Here is a 22,511-nt window from a genome sequence, read left to right on the forward strand (position 1 = left end):
AGGGTGATTTGAAAAACTAAAACTGGCATTTCTTCATGGTGTGAAGATTCAGTTTTATCTTGTTTTCCACAATATTCTCCATATAGTTCTGACAACACATGTGGACAAACATTATACTATCTTTTATGTCAGAATCCCAACTATACATTGTATTAATAAGTAAAAAAGAAATAACACTGAGATTCACAACAACAAATTTTATTTAAATTATCTGTACTGACAAAGAATGCTCTGACATTCTGTGACTGCATTCTGATGTTCCACCTGGCTAAACATCAAACATCTGAAACTCATTTTCAGAACACTCTGCTTGTGCTAAACAGGCATGCTGTGCACCCACCTATGTAGGCGCATATTGACATTGTGTCCTTTACATGCTGACGTGCTGTCGTCACTGTAGTGTCTCATCGCCAGTCACTGGAGTTTCTGTTACCGGTAGAATTTATTACTGCTCTATCTGAACACAGTTAATGTTGTTGTTTTCTTCATTACAGTGACTAACTATCTGCTGTACATTTAAACTTACCAGTTCTGCTCCAGCACCCACAGCTCTCTGCTGCTTTTAGTGAATTTCACTGATTCCGCATTTGTTTACATTCTATTCAGAACTGATTGTTAGTTTAGCTTAGCAGCTAGCTCTGGCTTCTCTCTCTCCCTTGCTCAGTTGGTCTCATACAAATTAACTTGTACATAAGAGTGTTTTCGTAGCTTCAGAATGTTGGATTGAGATGTTTATTACAACTTCAGCGATTCTCAGTCACTTCACTCATTTACTTCTCATGCCGAGTTTGTTTAAGCTTTAAACCATCTGAAAACACATACTAGCAACACACAGTAAAATTAGCTACTTCTACAAAAAAATGCTATTATGGCTAGCGCGCTAATCGGGGTTAGCTTTTCACTTTAACACACGTTAATGAAGCATTATAAACATACATACTTAATGACATTTGTTTAGCCATCTATAGCATTATTTAATCAGAAATAAACAACATGAACTCAAACAACATCACAAAAATAATAGAGTAAATGTACCTGATATTTTTGCATTATGTAAATTCGCGGAACTTCTCTTAGGTGACCAAACATATTCCGTCCGTTTCCTGTTTGTCCATATTCCAGCTCTCCGTTAATACCCTACAACTCAAATTCTCTCAAAATAAGAATGTGGCAGATATAAAATAATCCAGGTAACAGATGACTGAGTAGCAGTGCGGAGTGTGGACACCCAACAGCAGCCACTCAACACGTATTTTCAAATTTGACCGGTGAGAGGCGTGCACAGTTGTCAGTTGCCAACAATAGGAAAATATTATTTGTTTTAAAAGAAAGTTTTATTTGTATATACGTTTTATTTGTAGGCTATTTCATTTTGACCAATTAGTTCAAATATTGTTTTTGTAGGGTATGAATAAAAATTTAATAATATATGGTAAAGTTTTATTAATACCTATGGGTTTATAGAGACACACACACACACACACACACACACACACACACACACACACACACACACACACACACACACACACACACACACGGTACAGTATACTAAAGATCTAGTTTATTGAACAAGGTTCCCTGAGCTGTTGGAATCAGGTGGCCGCAGCAAATGAATTGGTCATTGTCAAATTGGCACTGTTTTCTTTTATGGTATATGGCGCATGCACAAATATACACTCACAAAGTCTAGTCAACTCTGATTACTAATACAAAGACATGCGCATTTAATTAATTGAGGATTCTAAATTGTCCATAGGTTTGAATGTGTGTGTGTGAGAGTGTGTGTGTGCCTGTGTGTGTGATTGTGTGTTGTTGTTGTGTGATAAACCATTTTCCTGCTGTCCTTCCAGTACATGCTTGGATACATTCCAGTACCTCAAACTTTTTTTGTTTGAAGTTTGAATGTTTGATGTAATGAAAAAAAGTTTGCTACATTTGCATCCAGAATTACAAAGTTTGAATGTAAACATGCACATAAATGTAAAATTAATAAGATTATCCTAAAATTACAGAGAAAAATCTTAAATTGTTAGTATGGACATTAACCTTTAAAATAACAAGCTACATTTTAAATTACAGATAATTACTGTCATTTTACAGAGATTTGTATGTAATTTAAGAAAGCAGAAAAAATACTGTATTCATCATTATTGGCATAATGCTTAGAATAAAAGTTTGGCTGTTAATTCACAGATAATTTCTCTAATTTTACAGACTTTTGTACACAATTTTAAAAACAGAAAATTACTGCAAAATTTTTAGAGTTATTTTCCATAAAATTTGGATTTTTTTATAGTGTACCTCACTACCGTGCTAGGCTAGTTAGCAAGATAGTTCACAAGTTAGCAAACAAACCCTGTCAATTGAAGGGTTAGGGGTAGCAATTGACCATATTGTGATTTCAATATTTGGATTGAGTCTTGACAGTCAAACTTGTGTCTTTATTGTGCCAAATGATTTTGAACCATCAGCCTTCATCACAGCAGTTTTCATACAGTAGCAGGGAAAGCACAGGTGGACTAATGACATTAACAGGTAATTACTGCATTTCAGTACAGAAGGTTAATGGTTAGTTACACCTGTGTCTGTCCACTCAACATGTCTGCTGTGAAAAACCTCACATTTCCTGACAAGCAGACCCAGACCACAGAGCAAAACATAACATGATGATGATGATGATGATGATGATGATGATGATGATGATGGTGATGCTCAAAACGATGGGAAAAAAATAATCTCACATCATGATCTATTTAGTAACTTCAATCATATCACATGGTCTTCATCATCTGTCTGTAAAGTAAAGTAAGTGGAAGTTAGAGGTAAATGGAGTGAGGTACAAACGCACACATACACACAAACATTGAGAGTGAGGAGAGTGCTGGAGGCTAGTCTCTGACACATCTCTAATCCTCCTTGTTATCAGTCAGATATACTGTTCCTTCCAGCTCTGTCTTCCTCTCCATCCCTCCATCTTTCACTGCTTCTCTCCCTCCTGCCTCCACTCACCTTCTTCTCCCTCCTTCTTCATCTCCCACAGTAGACGTTCACCCATAACCTCATAATTTTCTCTATCAAATCTGAAGTTTGTCTCTGTGTCTGCCATGTCTCTCTGTCTGTCTCTCTGTGTCTCTGTCTCCTTCTCTCGCTTCCTGTGTCTGTATCCCTGCTGAGACGACCCTCATGTGTGTGCTAGCCGACAATTATACATCAAAGTCAGTCAGAGAACCGAAGAGCAAGTGTCTGTGGTGGATTTGACTCACAATAAATAATTAAATTGAAGAACTGTCTCTTTGCTACATGAATAAAGCTCTCTCTGACTTGATAACCTGCTGTGCTGAGCTGGCCAATCGAGTCAGACTCTCACATGCTTGCCATGTACCACCACGGGCTATGTAGCGCTGAAGCACACGTGTTCTGTGTGTTGAGTTATAACCATGAAATTTGCCGAAACAAGCACGATTAATCTCATTGTATGTGTTTGTGTGCGTGTATGTGTGTGTTGGGGGATTGTAGGCAGCCATGGGAGCCTCTGCTTTCAATCGCTTTCATTCTTTAACTTTGTTTTGTGTATTGATCGATGTCTTGTTGTCTTGTGTTTTGATTCCTTGACGTTTCAGGTCAAAGAAATGTTTTCATGGCTCTGACACTTTAACTCTACGCTGTTGTCTCTGGTTTACACGTCCAAACCTTTTCTTTTCCATCTCTCCTGAATGCCTGTGGCTGTCTGTAAGTCTCAAGGCATAATGATGGAATAACATTTATTGGAAGTTGTAGTGGGAGGACTTTATAATTACTTTGTGTGGATCAATACAGGAGCCTTGTAGCTGTAATTACTTAGTTGGAGGTATAAAGTTGTGAGAGAAGATAATGTGTTCACTTTGACACACAGCTTGTTTTGGCTGGAGCAGATTGTCCAAATTGTCCTGAGTCAACTCATGTCCTCCTGCTCATTTATCCATTTGTCCAATGTCCATGGCACATGATTTTGCCAACCATTCATTGCCAATACAGGAAGCAGTGTGTCCTTTGTATAGTTGGGTAAGGTGAGGGTGTGGAGGGCAGGGTAGGGTGGAAGTCACAGACCTTTATAATAGAGTACTGCACTTGTTTAGCATTTCACTTTATTATCACTTGACTCCACAAATCCAGATTTATGCACTAAAAACTTTATTAATAGTGCCATTCTCCTTTAACATTTTAAATCAGTCATTTGCTTGTGATCATAAATTGTTTTCTTCTATTCATATTGAAGCCACAAAGCTGAAACACATTTATAATTAGTTCCACACTCAGCTGTAGGATCACTAAAGAAGACCACAGTGTTCCTATATCAACCCTCTGCTGGCTCATTGGCAATGGCTTCCTGTTCAATTTAACATTGAATATAAAATCTTTCTATTTACCTGGAAGGTGTTACACAACTGCAGCATGTATCAGTGAGGTGCTGACAGGTCCATCATGTCACAATAGGCTTAACAGCAGCCGAGAAAGAGGACCAGAACACAGACAAAAGGCAGGATAATGCAGCAGAGAAGCGTTTAGCATATAACAACAGGCTTACTGGCAAACGGGTGGAAGAACTGACAGGTGAGTTGAACAGTCAAATAAGCAGGAACAGGGAATAAGTTAAAAAAAATCTGGAATCAGGGACAAAGGAACAGGATCCCTCAGGCAGATGGCCTGGAGGCAGGACACAGGTGGAACAGGAGACCTCAGGTGAACAGCCTGGAGGCAGGACAGACTGGAGGAGCTGCTTCAGAGGACAGCCTGGAGGCTGGAGTTCTGGAGAGCAGGGCACCTCAGCTAAAAATTTCAGGTGGACGGCTGCAAGCCCGAGCATACAGGTGGGGAAGAAGGCAGGACTGCACTGATACCACTTGGAAAAACGGGAGTGGAGGACAGTGAAAAGTTGTCTATTGCCACTGACAGTCATTATGATGATGACCACTCCATACACCTGCATGAATATGATTGGACATTACAAGTCAGCTGATAGGCCCACACATGGTGAGTAAGTGAGCCAGTGACTGTGAATCATTATTTCTTTGCAGACTCAAAGCAGCAGCTGAGAGGATAACCTGGCCTCAGGCTCAGATGTTGTAGTGAACATCTGAATCTCAGTCTGTATCTGAGTTTGAATCTGAGTCTGAATCTGAATTTGAGTCTGATTCTGATTCTGAATCTAAATCTCAGTCTGAGTCTCAGTCTCAGTCTGAGGCTCCTGCAGGCAGTATCATGTGGCAGATGATTTATCAAAGGCTGTTAGACACAGATATCAGACAGACATGTCTGGAAATAAAAAATATAATAAATATAGACAGGCATGAATGCATTTGCAAATACGCACCTTACCTCACGTGCTGCATGGATAACAAAAGAACATCTTTTCACAAATGTGTGTGTATGTGTGTGTGTGTGTGTGTGTGTGTGTGTGTGTGTGTGTGTGTGTGTGTGTGTGTGTGTGTGTGTGTGTGTGTGTGTGGGGGTATTCACCGCTGTGCTCCACTCCGCCAACCTGCCTCCCAGGGTTGTTAAGTCATCAGTAGTTAATTAAATCTAGCAGAGGTGATCACGGATGAGTGTTTTCACTGCGTTGGTGCATGTAGTGATTAGTATGAGGTCTGTATTGCACATTAAGATGGTCCTGTTACAGTAATCCTCCTTCATTGTGAAATCCCATAACATGGGACATTGATCAAGTTTAATTTGCCTGAAACAACACAAAACAACGTGAGACCAAACTCCATTCAAAAATCTAAATTAATTCTGTCCCTTTTAATGCCAAAAAGTTACATGCAACATATGTGACATATCTGAAGTATGTTTGTTTGTTTGTTTGTTTGTTACTGGAACAGAACAAGGAAGAATATGACCAGTACTATTTCTGTAAGTAATGATAATGATATTCACTATTTGGCATTCAACAACATGCTTTTTTAAAGATAACACAGAATAATAGTCATAATAAGAAGAATATAACAAGAATATAAATAAATAATAAATACATAATAAATACACTGTATAATTTAAATAGTGTATATGGGGGTGTTGGGAGAACCAGTGTTTTAGATAAACAGTGGATCAAATGAACATGTATAATGTGCAAGACTCTTCAGAGTGCTCCAGCATTTGTTATTCCATGGCCTGCACCTTTAATGTCTCGCTGCTCTCATCCACCTTGTTTCCAGCCACAGCAGCTTTTTTCAGAGAAACATCTGTAAACAGCCCCTTTCCTCTACCTGCTGGAAAGCAGACAGACTCAGTCAGAGAGCAGCTGGTCAACACAGTGGAGCATTTAGCAGCTAAAGAGGAGCTGGTGGAGTCCAAATACAGAGCTAAAAGAGAGGGGTACTGTACTGAGATTCATCAGGTGGACAGAAAACAGAAAATCAAGGAACAACTGTGTGCTGAATTTGTAAAGAGCAAAAATATTTGCTAATATTTATCCCTATTTACAGCTAGTTACACTGCCACCAAGTGGCCAATATACCTCGTTCACAGGCACATTTTGATTGGTATTAAAAAGTATTACTTCTTTGTCCAGATCTCTCACTCTCGTCCCTGCTGGACCTGAGTGATGGTATCCTGAGGTCCAACAGGGACGAGAGTGAGAGATCTGGACAAAGAAGTAATACTTTTTAATACCAATCATGGGGTAGTAGCCTGGTTGAGAGAGAATTTTTTTAAATCACATGATCTGATTTTAAAAAATTCCTTCTCAAGCAGGCTACTTCCCCGGCAGCAGGTTGTTTCCTCACAAACGAGAATGAGAGAGTGAGTGAGAGAAAGACAGGGGGGGAGAGATGGAGTAGTATGTCAAGAAGAAGTGTGGAGAGTGGAGGAGGAGGGGAGGAGGGATGAGATGATGTGGAAAGATGAAGAGAGAATGAGGGAAAAGAGAAGAAGAGAAGCACCTTGCAGCCCTCAGCAGAGCCATTCAATGATTCATGTACTTACTCCAGTGATATCAGTGGCCTACACACACTCACACACACACACACACACACCCCCCCACACACACACACACACACACACACACACACACACACACACACACACACACACACACACACACACACACAGTGATTCATGCAAGCTCAACAACTTAAGCAGAGAGCTGTACATTGACCTGTTTGTCTTAAAACCTTAAATGCATTTTCGATTGTTAAGTTTGACTTTTCCTCCAGTCCTTAAGAGAATTGTGGCAGTAACTTTGAGTGAGTGTGAAATTAACGTAATGGCTTGAACGCTGTTGTTTTCCTCCCAGTGTGCAGGCTGTAGATGCCCGGGGATTGAAAACTCTAAAACAAACATCTGTTTTCTCCTTCTTTAAAACCCATAACAAATACAAGCCTGGTACATTAACAGAATTTTTAATATGCTCTGTGCTTTGCCTGATTTTCCTCCTCTAAATTAACACAAATTACTGGTGCCATTTTAATCCCTTACCTGATAAAAAACATCATTGTGGAGCAGGGATATTCTCTGTGGAATTACATTCCGTTAGCCTCACGTTTGTTCAGCAAACACAGGACTGGTTCCCTCACACGGAGACGCTGCGGTCAGTTCCCTGGGAGAGATAATCTCTTTTTAGTAACAGTGATGGAGACGCCTACAGTCAGCATGGTGGACACCACAAAATTAGATATGAACTGTTTGAAAGAGACTGACGCCTTCTCTCACAGAGTGATTGATAGCACCAAATTAAAACAAGTTGGGGTACTTTATAAAGGATACAGCAGTTGACAAAATGACAGACTGATCATCAGGGTTTTAGGGATACTGCATGACAAAGTTGAGCTGATGATTCTTTTTTCTTTCCAAAATTTACAGGCAATTATACTTTTTAATTTAAGGGAAGTTTTCTGAAGGAACAGGAACTCAAAAGTGACTGAGATCAAAAAGAGTTTGCTTGTTTGTGCAGTGAGAGAATTTATAAGTGGTTTTGACTGTTTTAACCCATTAACTATTGATTATTGACAAGAATCTTCAAAAGCATATTCAGTTTCAAGAGAACCTTACAACCTCATTGATTTCAATTCATTAAAATACACTATGAAAATCACCTTTCAATCAATCCAAAACATTCAACACAGTCATTCTATATTTGTTTATTTTTGTCAGTTATAATAGTATAGCAAGGTAATGCAGCTAAACACTCAGCTACAGTTACATTATCACATGATAGCTTTGACGGTTTCAGTGTTTGATTCCTCTGCACTTAATTTTCTGAACACAGAGCTCTGAATTTGACTGTCAGCTGACTCTCAAACACAGGGGCCCTACTTTAACAAGCTAATCACATGGTCTAAAGTGCATGGAGCCTTTAGAGCATGTCCATATCCACTTTGCTAGTTTAACGGCAGAAAAAACGGTGGTCAATCGCACAATCAATTTCCGCTGCCTCAAGATGACAATGTGCCTGACTACACCTCATTTTAAGACCAACACGCCCATGGGCGCTCAAATTGGCGAGAGTGTATTTGCTATTTAAAGTACTTGGGCGCTGGACGGGAAAATCACAACTATGTCGGTCTGAAACAAGCAAAGACACTAGTGTTGTGCTTGGCATGGATGCAACATGGGACCTAGGGTGTCGGCGTTCCCAGACCAGAAGAGATATATAATCTCTCCGGTGTATTCTGGGTCTACACAGAGGCCTCCTGCCAGTTGAAAATGCCCGGAAGACCTTCAGTGGAAGGTGCCCAGTAGGCATCTTAATCAGATGCTTGAACCACCGCAACTGGCTTCTTTCGACACAAAGGGGCACAGCTCTACTCTGAGCTCCCTCCGAATGTCGGAGCTCTTCACCCCATCTCTAAGGCTAAGCTCAGCCACCCTATGGAGGAAACTCATTTCAGCTGCTTGTATCTACAATCTTATTCTTTCGGTCCCTGCCCAGAGTTCATGACTATAGGTGAGGGTTGGACAGTAGATAGACTGGTAAATTGAGAGCTTTGCCCTCCGGCTCAGCTCCCTCTTCACCACAGCGGTCTAGTACAATGCCCGCAAGACCCCAAAATACTTAAACTCCTTCACTTGGGGCGGAAACTTGGTCCCAGCCCAAAGGAAGCAGTCCATCATTTTCTGGTAGAAAATCATGACATCAGACATGAAGACACCCTCATCCCAGCTGCTCGGCTGCAAACCACCCCAGTGTGTGCTGAAAATCTCATTCTGGCGAGGCCAACAAAATCTACATCATCTGCAAATAGCAGGGAGGGAATTCCAAGGCTTCCAAACCAGATATGCTCCTCACCTTGGCTGTGCCTTGAAATCCTGTCCATGAAAATCACAAAGACGATTGGTGACAAGGGACAACCCTGGTGGAGGGCAACACCCACCAGGAACGTGTATATCTTCCCGCCAAGAATATGGACACAACTCACACTTATACAGGGTTATACAGGGACCAGATGGCTCATAGTAACAGCGTTCCCACAGTATCCCTACAAGATCCATAGGTCTTCTTCAAGTCCACGTAGCACATTTATACTGGATGGGCAAACTCCCATGACCCCTCAAGTAGCCTTGTAAGAACAAAGAATTGGTTCACAGATCCATGGCCAGCATGGAATCCATATTGCTCCTTCTGAATCTGAGGTTCAACAATTGGTCAGAGCCTCCATTCCAGCACCTTTCCCCAAGAGGCTGAGCAGTGTGATACCCTAATAATTTGAGCAGATCCTCCAAACCCTTTTTTTAAAATGAGAACCACCAACTTGGTCTGCCAGTCCACAGACACTTTCCCGAACCTCCATGCGACATTGAAGAAGCGTTTCAACCAAGAGAGCCCTACAATGTCCAGAGTCTTCAGCATCTCATGACAGATCTCATCCACTCATGGTGCTTTGGAGCTGGGGAGATTCTTGACTACCTCAGTGACCTCAGCCAAGGATATGGGCAAGGCTTCCACCAAGTCTTCAGACTGTGCCTCTTCCTCAGAGGACATGTTAGTTGGGTTCAGGAGTTCCTCAAAGTGTTCCTTCAACCAGCTAATGACATCCCAAGCCCGAGTCAGCAGATCTCCATCCCTGCTGAAAACAGCCCTGCTTCCCCTTCCTGAGATGCTAGATGGTTTGCCAGATTGAGGCCAACCAGAAGTCCTTCACTAGTTTTTCATAAAAAAATGCATGTTAAAACTTTTTTTAATGTACTTTGGAAAGACCTACATATAAAATACAAGAGTTTTACATGACAAATTTTATTTTACATTTTGAAATTTTTTCTTTTTATGGAGTGATGTTGATAAATTAACACGAGACACCTCTTCTGTTCATCCACTGTGACATTAGGGCCTGGGTTATAGAGTAGTGGAAGTTGCTCCACCCACTTGTCCCACAGTGTCCTGATAGCTGCCAGCTTGTCTCTCTCCCGACTGACAGCCCTCCAGAGACATTGTGGCATGAAATATAGCCCTGCCTGTCTCTGCATCCCACAGACTGGCTGTTGAATCATCCTTTGACTTATAGACCCCAGCCAGGATGAGGACCCCCAAATATGCATGTAAATGCATTTTATCCTGCTCCTTCCACTTCTCCCACAAAACACGCCTTCCTTCTAGATTAGTCATTTCGAGAATGATTTCCTTATTGAGTTGGGCATGACCAGCTCAAAAGCTGACTTAATGTTTGTCACACAAGTCACTGCCATCCTAGTGTGCCCTGGCACTGTCTTTATTATGTTTTCTGCAGACAGTTTTGCCTGACGTATATTTGGGGATTAAGACCACTGTATTTCACCATTTTTTGATGTGAATATCTTGCTTGGAGGAATATGAATAGCAGTTTCCTCATTTGGTTCATAATCAGAATCATCAGACTCAGAATTGACCTCAAGATGGTCTTCATCTTCAGACACATCCTCCTCTATTTCACTGTCATGATCAAAGATGAGTTCCAGAGCCTCCAGGGTTGTCACCTGTTTACTTCTGCTGCTCATTTTGTAAAGCTCTGACAGAGAGCATATCATATGTAGCTGCAGAGTGTAATGTTGGTAGGACTCCTTTGCAGAGAATCTTTATATGTTTTGCCCTCCCCTGCTGAGTGTCCACTCAATGTGGGTGGAGTTTGTCCACAGGAAAAGAAAAGGTTCCCGTCAAAAGTCATAACAACACCTGCATTCTCGCACTTTATAGATGAGGTCAAGAGAATAGGGAGAGGGTGTGTGTGTGTGTGTGTGTGTGTGTGTGTGTGTGTGTGTGTGTGTGTGTGTGTGTGTGTGTGTGATTGGGGTGAAATATGTCTCACAGTTGCAAAGAAACAAATAGGCTTTGACACTTCTGACCCCTTTTACCCTCCACTTTGACGGGGGGGGGGGGGGCATTTATGTGCCCTGTGTTTTTATGTTTTTATACACGCCACTGCTGTATATCCAATAACCCCACTGGGGACAAATAAAGTCATTGATTGATTTGACCTTGACCAACATGATAAATCATAAATGCAGCTGAGTCCAAGCAAACAGAAACCAAACTAGATAAACTACCAAAGATAAAGTTAGAGTCATGTAGACCAGGATATGGACAACCAGGTTTTTCTGTTACGCATAGACATCAAATCCTGAATATGGAAAAAAAAAAGTGTTGTTAACATTTCTTCATTGAAGCAAATCATCCATCTCATGGTGCACTTAAAATTAACTGAAACCAGTGACTGGAAGAATAGAAATTTGGTCCAAATACTGAATATGCTTTGGAAAATGGTTGTAAATAATGTAAAGTGTAAATGATGTGCATATGATAAAACATGCAAAAGTACAATATGGTCCTTTAAGTTGACTTGAACTCCTCCATCTATCCGTTCCTCCAAGCTTATCGCTCGCTCTCTTCATTCTCATGAATCTTTCTCTTTGCTTATCTGCCCCTCTGTTCCAATAAATCACTGCCTGGTTGGTCATTATTGGGGAAAAACTCTTTACCGTTTTTCCTTTGCTCTCTTTTCATCCCTCCATTCACACTGAAAGAGTCGGGAGCATCAATCGCACCGCTGAGCTCATTCCAATTTAATTGAGACGTCCATGTTAAGATGGACATGAATATTACATTCCACAGGCCCTATTAATATGCTAAGGCCAGTTTAAATGTTTTAATATTTGCTGTGTGAATTATTGAAACTGTTTTCATAGGCAGCATCGGATCATTCGTCAGAAATGTTTAGTCTCTGATGTTCAGGAAGTGATGGAATTCTAATCGGGTGCACTCCGGCTGAAGTACGCAGTAATTTCCCATGGTACACTGCTACATGCACTTGACCACCCCTCCCTCCCCTGGCAAACTCAGGGTCACCATTTTTAGCTTTCTTAATTAGAGAGAGAGAAGAAGAAAAGGAAGGAGAGTGTGTGACAGGTATTTCCTCCTATCTTCGGGCCTGTCTTTCTGCCTCCCCATCTGCCTCTGAAGTCCCCAAGCATGTCACATACACATGCACACACACACACACTCTGGAAATTATTCTAAAAAATACTCATCTGATGTTCCACTGAGCACAGACGCATCGGGCACTGGCCATGGCGATAAAGTTGGCGTTTCAAGTGACTGCACTCTGCAATTTAAAAAAAGCCGGCTTCACGGCAACAGACGTCGTCGTCTGCAGTTGCACACACACACACAAATGTGTGTGGTGTGTTGGAGAGGAAGATGGATCGGAGTACAGATTGTAAGTGACATGTTAATTTCTTCTCCGTCACTCAACTCACAGCCAAGGCGTCCGCTATCACAGTAAAGGGACACAAGGCCCAGCCGTCAAGGCTCCTCTCCTTCCTCCTCTCCTTCTTCCCTCCGCTTCCTCTGCCCCGGGTAGTCGTTCATACGTCCCCTGGGTAGCTGTGCATGTTTAGACACAGAAAGAAAAGGAGCTGACAGCTGTTGGTATGGGGCAGCAAAAAGAGAGTGAGAGGTCACACTGGATTTATGATCTTTGCTCTCTGTCTTATGGTGGAAATTACTTCACTTAAGAGTCAACACTTCGGAAATAACTAACAAAACACTAACACAAAATAAAATGTATGTATGTATAGGAGAGAAAACATTACAGGAGTCAGAAAGTATACAGCTCTGTATCAGTTTACAGATTTATAATATTCACACAAATAAGAAATAAAATAAAATGTTTTTCTCTATTTGGTGAAGCAACATAAAAAGACATAACATAACGTAACATAACATAATGTAACGTAATGTAACATAACATGACATAAGGTTCCATGACGTAACGTATCATGATGTAACGTAACATGATGTGACTTTAATATAATGTCACGAAATGTAACGTAACATGATGGCATACATGTTATTGCTATAGATTTAATAATAGACATATATATTTTCATTTATTGAGAGGCAGAGTGAAATAAAGAGACAAAAAAATATAGAAAATAAATAGATAATAAGGTGTTGCTTTTTTTCCCCGTTTCCTCTCCCTCAGGCAGAAAACAGGTGATTCGGGGTAGATGGGGGTAGATGGGGGTAGATGGGAGGGTGGGGGGAATTTTGACCATCCATCGGTGGGAGAAGCATGCAGCAAAACACACAGCTGCTCCCGTGTCACTTTCATAAGACAAACTACCAAAGAGTCAGCATCAACATCAAACATCAGTCAATAAGCCAGATATTTGTGGGAGCCCCTCTCCAGGGCCACGCTGAGTGTGTATGTATTTAAGAATAACACAATTACAGAGAAACATACACACACAGAGGAGCTTACACAGTAAATCAATGAGAAACATTCATGTTACTGTGTTTATGTTAATGTTTTTTCATCATGTTTTCTCACTGTTACACGCCTGAGTGGAAAGTGTGTTAGTTCTGTTTCCCTAAACTCCTCATTTTAATGACCTGTATCATTAATGTAAAGGTCAAAGGTTGTGTAAAGGTCAGGACACGGCACAGTGAACGGTATGACACCTGACCACATCTGACACTGTATATTAACCAAATTATTTGTGTTTCTTTGTGTGTGTGTGTGTGTGTGTGTGTGTGTGTGTGTGTGTGTGTGTGTGTGTGTGTGTGTGTGTGTGTGTGTGTGCGTGTGTGCGTGTGTGTGTGTCTGCAGGCAGCCCTGGTATTATGGTTGGGGTTTCAACCTACCGCGGGGTCAGGCTCTTCTGGACAAGTGGAACCAGGTCCCTGACAACACAGACATCCTGGTCACACACTGCCCCCCACTGGGTGAGACACACATTACAGCACACACAGACACAAACACACACACACACACACCCACACACACACACACACACACACACACACACACACACAGTGCATTCAGAAAGTATTCAGACCCCTTCAGTCTTTTCACATTCATGTTTTCCCTCATCACACTAAACTGAATTCCACATAATGACAAACAGCATTTAAGAATTTTAGAATTTATTTTAAAGTAAAAACTGAAATATCACATTAACACTTTGACTTGACTCTTGAAGTTTAGCTCAGGTACAAGGCTACATTTCCCCTGATTCTCTGTGAGATGTTTCTAGACCTTGACTGGAGTCCACCTGTGGTAAAATCAGCTTATTGATACATTAGAAATCTGTAAACTTTATCAATTTTTCAAAATGCACTAATGCAACAAAAATAAAAAAATAAATGAACTAAAACCCAAGGATTTGATTGAAATTCACACTTTAGTTGACTGAGACAGAAACACTAAAGTTTTTTTTTTCTTATCAATCCATATAATCAATCATATAATCAATTCATAAAAAACTTGAAAATAAGCAGCAGATATGATGATAAATAATAATAGGTGTGGTCTACTTCCCGTTGTAGATTAAATTAGTTATTATTTAATGACTTCAGTTTTGTCTCGTCAACATCTTGTCTTGTACGTATAGCGTGGCACACTTTGTTTTCTCTAAAGACTGTAGATCGTGAATCAGAACAACTAATATAGTTAATCAGTATAAAATATCAATATGATGAGAATGAAAGTTAAACTTGGAAGATCCTGACAACAGGAACTGATTTGAAACAATTCCAGTTACTGCTCACTGACCTCTCAGCTGAACTTTGGCGAAGTCCCGACACCAACAATCAGACAGCAGATAAAGTTTAACTCTGGCCTTTTGGTTTGTACCTTATGTCTTTAATATCAGTTAGCTACAGCTGAAGGTTTTTAAAGATAACAATTACAGCACCACTCACCTGAATGTTTTACATGAGTGTGATAATGTGATAGTACTCTGACAAATACCCATGTCCCTCTTGCTGTCTGATTGATACAACAATACACCTGTAGTCAGAAATATGAAGAGGTGATTCACTGCACAGTTTTTAACATTCATTCACTCTGGGGTTGAGAGAGGATGTCAACTCATTTAAAGTCTAATGTTTACCACACACTAAGACTCTGAAAACACTAAATTCTGACATCCGCTCACATCTAAAGACAATGAGTCATCAGTCATAGAGTTTTAGCCTTACACTATAAGATTTTGTAAAGACTGGGGATCTTACAGATCTTATTATTATTATTATCATTATCACTTTGTATTTATGATTTCCTGTTTTATTTTGCTCCTCCTTTACTTTCACTCACCAACACTGGAAAGTGGAAAGTTTTTTGGTGTGAGGCCGACATAAGTGGAGTCATGAGTCAGTTCAGCTGAGGAAGTCCAGCAGCAAGTCTCTGATTTTGTCAAGAAGCCAAAGTCATCAGAGTTCAAGTCTTGTGACCTGAGATGATTCCACACCTCTGTGAATAGGGAACATTGCAGTGACATCGCTCCACATGTTTTTTTGTTTTTTTTTAAATCGAATGTAAATTCCCCAGAGGACATGACCACCGTGTCCTCAACAGTAGTCAACAAGTATGTCAACACACACACTCACACATACAGTATGTATTGTACATGCACCATACAGATACATGCATATCTACCTACTGTACACACTGTCTGTGGATGGTGAATGAGAGACAGCAGTGAAATGACTCTAATAAATTTCGGATGAATCATCCTCGTGTTGAATGGATGAGTAAAAGGTGAAGGTGATCAAAGCAGTGACTCACAGTCCAGTCAGCTCATCCCGTCCCCCTCCCCCCACCATTAGCCCTCTCAGTGATCACCTCTCAGCTGCTGCATGCTTTCATCCTCACACACACCAACATCACAAGAGTCTGAACAAACACAGATGCTGGCGTACAAGCTGACTGACATCCTGGACACACTTCTCTGTCTCGACCACTTACACACAAGCAGACAGAGACACACACACACACACACACACACTTTCACACCTCATCTCCCGCTGCAGCTGTGGTGTTCAGATGAGTGTGTGTGATTGATTTCTGTGTCTGCGTCTCGGCTCCGAACACAGCCATTTATTTTCCATTCAGCTTAGCCAAGTGTCTCCATCTATCTGCTTGTAAGCCACCGGCATATGGAGCAGCTACAGCAGGCTACTAATGCATGAGACGTGCGCACACACACACACACACACACACACACACACACACACACACACACACACACACACACACACTCACACATACATGCAAAGACTCAGTGCAAGACTGATGCGAATGGTACGAGAGAGACAGAAAGAAGGAGAAAGGCAAAAAGGAATGGAGGACAATAAAGCTACAGGAGACAAGAAAAGACATCCATTTTAAATATATCTTTGAAAAAGGAGAAACGAAAGATGCACAAGAAGGTGAAGGAAAAATAAGTGTGATCAAGATGTTTCGCACTGCAGCAAACGTCTTTTATGAGGCGCGATAAAGCAGCAAATCGGTGGCTAGAGAGGAAAAATATGGCCTCTTTATCTGGCTGTGAGAAAGAAGTTAACAGCAGAGAGAGAAAGAGAGAAAGTGAGACAAAATGAGTGAAACAGGCTCAGTGCCCAAAGCAGCAGCTGCTTTGAAACAAGTGGCACTTTAGAGCAAACTACCCTGAGACACAAAAAGCCCTCGTAACTTCTCACTTCACTTCAACCATCTCCCAAGGCTTGTAAAAGAACGCACTTACAGTTTTAAGGCATTATATACCTGAACTGATACGTAAAGTGTGTTTTTACAGGTAGACACATTCAGAGGACAAAGGAGTCAGACATTTTACTGGCATGACTGATTCACTGCCAGCTGAGAACATGGAAGTTTTTATGTCTGTGTTATGTATGAGAAGGTCCATTAACTCTGAGATTTTTAGCACTCTGGTAATAAAAAATAAAAAACTGTAAAGAATCTTAAAGTCATCCCTGAAGAGGTTTCTCTCTTTCCCTTTCTTTTTGCCCCTGAAGATCAGCTGGAAGACAACAAATCATAAGACTGACTTTTCTTCACTGTGGGCATATCCAATATGCCCTTTAGGGCTGGAGATTTTACATGGACTAGCCCTTGAAGTAGCAATCTTGAAGATTTTCATTTAAATAAATGTCTGGTAAGTCACTGTCTGTTACCAAATGAGGTAACACAATGGTGACTAAGCCTATGACCCACAGACGAAAGTATTGCAATATTTATATAGCTGTTTGTATATTATGAACAGGGTGTCTGAAGCCAGTGGTGGGTGATCCAAACCGACAGCAGAATGCAGACCTATGTCGTGCGCAGCATAAAATCAGATCACGGTTCCTCAGAGTAAGGTGGAATACCTTACTTACCTTACCTTTTTTACAACAACAATAGTTTGTTTTGCTGCCCTCTTACAACCAGTAACTATAGCAGTCAACCAGGACTGAAATCTTTAAGATGGAATTGAGACTTGAGACTTGGCTTGGACTAGTCATTTAAGACTTGAGATTTGACTTGGACTACCTAAAGACATGACTTGGACACTTTAAGACTTGAGACTTTAGTCTTGTTTCACTTTCTTTCCCTTTTTGATTATTTGTGCTTGTGTTAAATTCGCTTTCTTTTTCTCTCTTCCTGTGTTTACTTTCTTACTCCTGCCTGGGCTGAGCGACAGCAGGCGGGGAAGATGGAGACATGAGCTCCTCAGTCATTTTATTTCTCATAGTTGATGCTTTTATTGACTCAGCATCAGTGGCATCCCTCCTCCACAGAGTAGCCACTAAATCATATACAGTCCCCGCTTCATCCTTGTCACACACACTGTGAAGTCTGCATCTGTGTGTGGCTGTGATGGATCTTTATTTTCCACGGCTGCTTTCTAAGAGTCTCTTTTATTTTGTGCTGCAATGTGCAGTTTGCCATTAGACAAGGAATCTGAAATGAAGAGCTTCACCCTAAAATGTGATATATCACTTTTTGAAGGGAGATGATATTTATAACATTCCTGAAGATACTTTCATCCAATCACCACAGCACCATCAAAAATCACACCAACACCCATTAAATGCATTATTGATATGATCAAAACATTATTGCTTTCAGTAATGATAAAATGAAAAAAGGATAAAAGGAAACAGGTCATTGTTATTTTTTCATGACAAATATTATAACACATTTATTCCAGTGGAAAGCTTCTGTTTCACCACCTCGTTGTGTCATTGTTGGGCCTCAGTTCTTCATGTGACCTGCTGCTGTTTGCCACCTCAGGAAGAAGCTTGATTGTCATGTGACTGTGTGCAGGTTTCCTGGACTGGGTCCCAAAGAAAATGCAGCGTGTCGGGTGCATGGAGCTCCTCAACACAGTCCAGAGGAGAGTCCAGCCCAAATTACATGTATTTGGACACATTCATGAAGGTACGTACATCTTTCCAACACACAGTACAGGGTCATGTGATACATTTTCATTTGTACAGAAGGTAAATTGTTTGTTTAAATACAGAGAGTTGGTTAGTTGTTGTCATGAGAAATAGAAAATTTGATATTCTGTGAAAATGTATTTGCTTTGAGTTCATACATATTCACAAATACAAAAGTATGCTCTACAGTATAATACTCCAGTTTGACTGTCAGATGCTTTTTTCTGCTATTCTGTTATTTTCTGTTGTATTATTATTATAATTGTTATTGTTAGTTATTGTTATTGTTATCATTATATTAGTGTTTTTCTTCCATTCACCTTGAATTGTATTTCTTTTCTATGTAACAACCAAACAATATTTCATTTTAATATAATTATATTATTTCTTCGGGTAACATTACAACTTTTGTAAATCCAAAGGCTCTGACTGTGAATAAGGTCTCAGTGTTGGCTCAGGTTTGATTTAAAGTTTTTACTACAGCCCTGGTACACACACACACACACACACACACACAAACACAAACACTTGTGATTGATACTGTTTCCTCATGAGCGTGTGTGTTTTTAATTAGAGTACAGTTGAACCATTTTTCCAGGCTGACATCGAAAGGCAGCAGTTTCCACACATGAGTCAAAGCTGAGATGCAGGGACAGCGTCAGGGCTGGGGTCTCAGGGCTGAGGTGAGGGGGACCTGGCTGGTGATCCTGAAGACAAGAGAGACTGCAGGCAAATAAACTAGTTAACAAACAAACAAGGCAGGTTAATTCACTGAATTCACCATCATAGTCTATTATAGTTGTTTTAAACTGAATGAAATCCTCTTAGATTTCAAAGCCATGTAATCTGGAGACATTATACATCAGTTTTTATGAATAAAGGTATTAAAGTGAGTATTAGAGAATAGCTGAGCTTCCATGTCCCTATCAGTATTTCATCCAGGCCAGCGAGGGCAGAGAGGCCATCTCCCAGAACTGAGGACTGCTTTTTTTGGGGTTATCAGGTCAGTGCTGGGCCCCAGGAGCAGCAGCCCCCCATCAGAGAGAACCAGATTAGAAACTAGATCAGATTTTACAAGAGGAGAAATGGGATGAAAGTAGCCGCTCTCTTCATTAATGTGGAGAAGGAAGGTAGAGAGGAAGAAATGATTCTGTATTCTGTGTTTTGTATTCATGTATTCCACATTTGAAAGGACCAACACACATGCACAGTTTTGTTCCAGGAGTGACACCTACACTTAGGAAATCCCTGATAGTTAAACTGTAGTACTTTGTGAAGCAGAAGTTAACTACATCTCATAAAGTGGCAGCACTTTACATCTATGTTGATCCAAAATGCTTTTGAAGCAGAGGGAGTCGTGTTAGTATCTCACTCTGATGCTGTACATGTAGAAAAGAGTTTTCCTCCTCTGCTGATGCTGAGGCTAATTACTGTTGTGTGTTGTGCACGTTTCAACTCTTTGGTTGTCCCCATCAACTACTGCATTACAACTGTTATTCTCCATGTGGTACACAATATGTCTTCTTTGATTGAATCTGGGCATTTGACACATCAGACCTGGTCCAGATCAAAAGCCACCAGACTTAGACTTGTCAAATCTGGACTACATTAACAAGGAGTGTTGAGACTGGTTAAAACACCAATTAAGATTTGTGAAACCCTTATTCCATATGTGAAAAACAAGGTTCACTGGTTTGTTTCCATCTAAACTGCATCAGCCCAGGTCTAGATAAAAAAAAACACAAGAATTAGACCTCTCAGATCTGACTAGAATATCCCAGAGAAGCTAAGAACAATTTGTGAGATCTTCATTCTTTTTATGTAAACAGAAAACAGTGATTTCATTTATTTTACCATATACGTATCACAGTGGACCAGGTCTAGATCAAAGAACATTTCACCTGGACTTATGAAATCGAGATCAGGGTCACTGTTTAAAACACAGATTTGTGAAACCTGTTTTGCAAAAATACATTGAATAGTTTCTCACTATGTCAAGACTTTAACCAGAATGTTGGACACCTTCACAACAATATGTGGTGAAACAAGCTAAGACTTGGTGGCTCAGGATTATAAGTGAAGTTTCCCTTAACCTGCTGTACCACTCATTCTGATTGATCACCTACACCATCATTACTGACCAGAGGAAACCTCTCTGTTCATGATTGACTCTGTGCTCTAATGGATCACAGTGGGTCCATTTTAGTGAGATGTCCTTATATGATTAAAGCAGTAGGCTTGCTAAGTTTTACTATTTGTTTATAGTGATGATAGTTAAAGAGTTAAAGAGTTTAAGCTCTACCAAATATCTCCCACACTTACTTACATAACTGTGGAGCCTATTTAACTAATGTTTCCTCACAGAATTGTTTTATAAGAATAACACATGATTGTGGTTCCAAATATTCAATCAATATTCTCTAATCAGAAGCACAAAATTGTTTCTTCACTGCTTTGTTGTTCCAAACATGGTCTCATCTTCAGGTCTCATAGTGGTGTTCTGCACAAATGTGGCTCCTAGATGACCAGATCATGACACTTATACTGCAGCGCTCTTCTGGTCGACCTCCCTTCATGAGTGAAGCCCTTATAGATGACCTAGAATGCAGCAACCCATCTGGTCTTTGATCAGATGTCACTCCACTGTTCATCGACCTCCACTGTCTACCCATGACCATCTGAATCAGATTCAGTCACTAATGCTGCCTCCAGAGGGACTTCTGGGTCTGCTCCATCTACTTGAATTAAATCATACAGACTTACGCTCCTTCTCAGCCACTGTGTTCCTCCAATGAATGTGGTCTGTCATCACCATCCTGCACACAAGACAGTCTCAGTCCAGACGGTTCTGGTTTGTGGTTCTCTGATGGTGAAACAGGCTACACAACTCTATCAGAGCAGGGGCATCCCTCTCTATCTTCAAGACTCTTTAATGTCTAACTAGAACTTACTACAAACTTTCACTGCACTTCTTTACCCGATCTCCTTCACTTATAGATACTTACACAAAGGTCTTCCACTGCACTGAAGCTGCACTGATGCTATGATTGGTTTTTACTCTTAAATAACAACAATATGGAAAAATAGAAATATCAAAACAGAAGCTGATCATGTCAGAATAAAAATTAGGACATTTACTTTCTCCTGTCCTGAATACAAAACAGTCATCATCAAATGCACAGGTGTGTAGGAGAATAACAAAATAAAGCTGCTGCCTGTTGTTTGGTTTCTTTCGTGCCCAATAAAGGTCAATGACCAAACATTTCTTCCTCAGTAAACTTCTTCTTCTCTCCTGCTGTCACTGCTCCCCAGGTTACGGTATGATGACAGATGGCACCACAACGTTCATCAATGCCTCAGCCTGCACTGTCAACTTCCTGCCCATGAACCCACCCATCGTCTTTGACCTTCCCAACCCCAGGACCACATGACTAGAGGAGGCTGGCACCCTGACGCTTACCGCCAATCAGGAGAAAGGAGGAGCTAGAGGAAGTAGGTGAGGTCAGCAGGCAGAAGGGAAGTGTGTAAATATTAGGCAGGTATGTTTTTAACGTGACATGAACGAGGACTGGAGGACTGCAGGACTGGAGGACTGGAGGCTCACTCAAGTTATTAATGTTATTTAATGTGCCATTGTTTCTTCATCAGTAACTGAAATTAAAAGCAGACGAATGAGCAGTACGTGGACAAATGGCCATGTCTCTGTGTTCTCCTTGACTGCACTGACAACCCCACACCTGTCCACAGGAGAGTGTCAGTCCGACTCAGCACTGGAACATTTGCCAGAGGGATTTTCACTGGAGTTTCCTCCCTTCCTACTTTTAAACATTAATATCCCATCTCTCTCCTCATTTCT

General features: G+C 40.7%; 1 protein-coding gene across 1 annotated transcript in view; it reads left to right on the forward strand.

Annotated features, from left to right (window-relative positions):
• Window positions 1-22,225, forward strand: part of mpped1 (metallophosphoesterase domain containing 1) — a 93,689-nt gene extending 71,464 nt beyond the window's left edge. The window contains exons 5-7 of the mRNA XM_022749655.1: window positions 14,058-14,173; window positions 18,540-18,653; window positions 21,968-22,225. Coding sequence (XP_022605376.1) covers window positions 14,058-14,173; window positions 18,540-18,653; window positions 21,968-22,086 — 349 coding nt within the window. The 3' untranslated portion in view covers window positions 22,087-22,225. The remainder of the gene's footprint in view (window positions 1-14,057; window positions 14,174-18,539; window positions 18,654-21,967) is intronic.
• Window positions 22,226-22,511: the final 286 nt, after the last annotated feature.

The sequence above is a fragment of the Seriola dumerili genome, unplaced genomic scaffold, assembly GCF_002260705.1.
Source record: "Seriola dumerili isolate Sdu_G_001 unplaced genomic scaffold, Sdu_1.0 BDQW01000138.1, whole genome shotgun sequence".
Classification (NCBI taxonomy): Eukaryota; Metazoa; Chordata; class Actinopteri; order Carangiformes; family Carangidae; genus Seriola; species Seriola dumerili.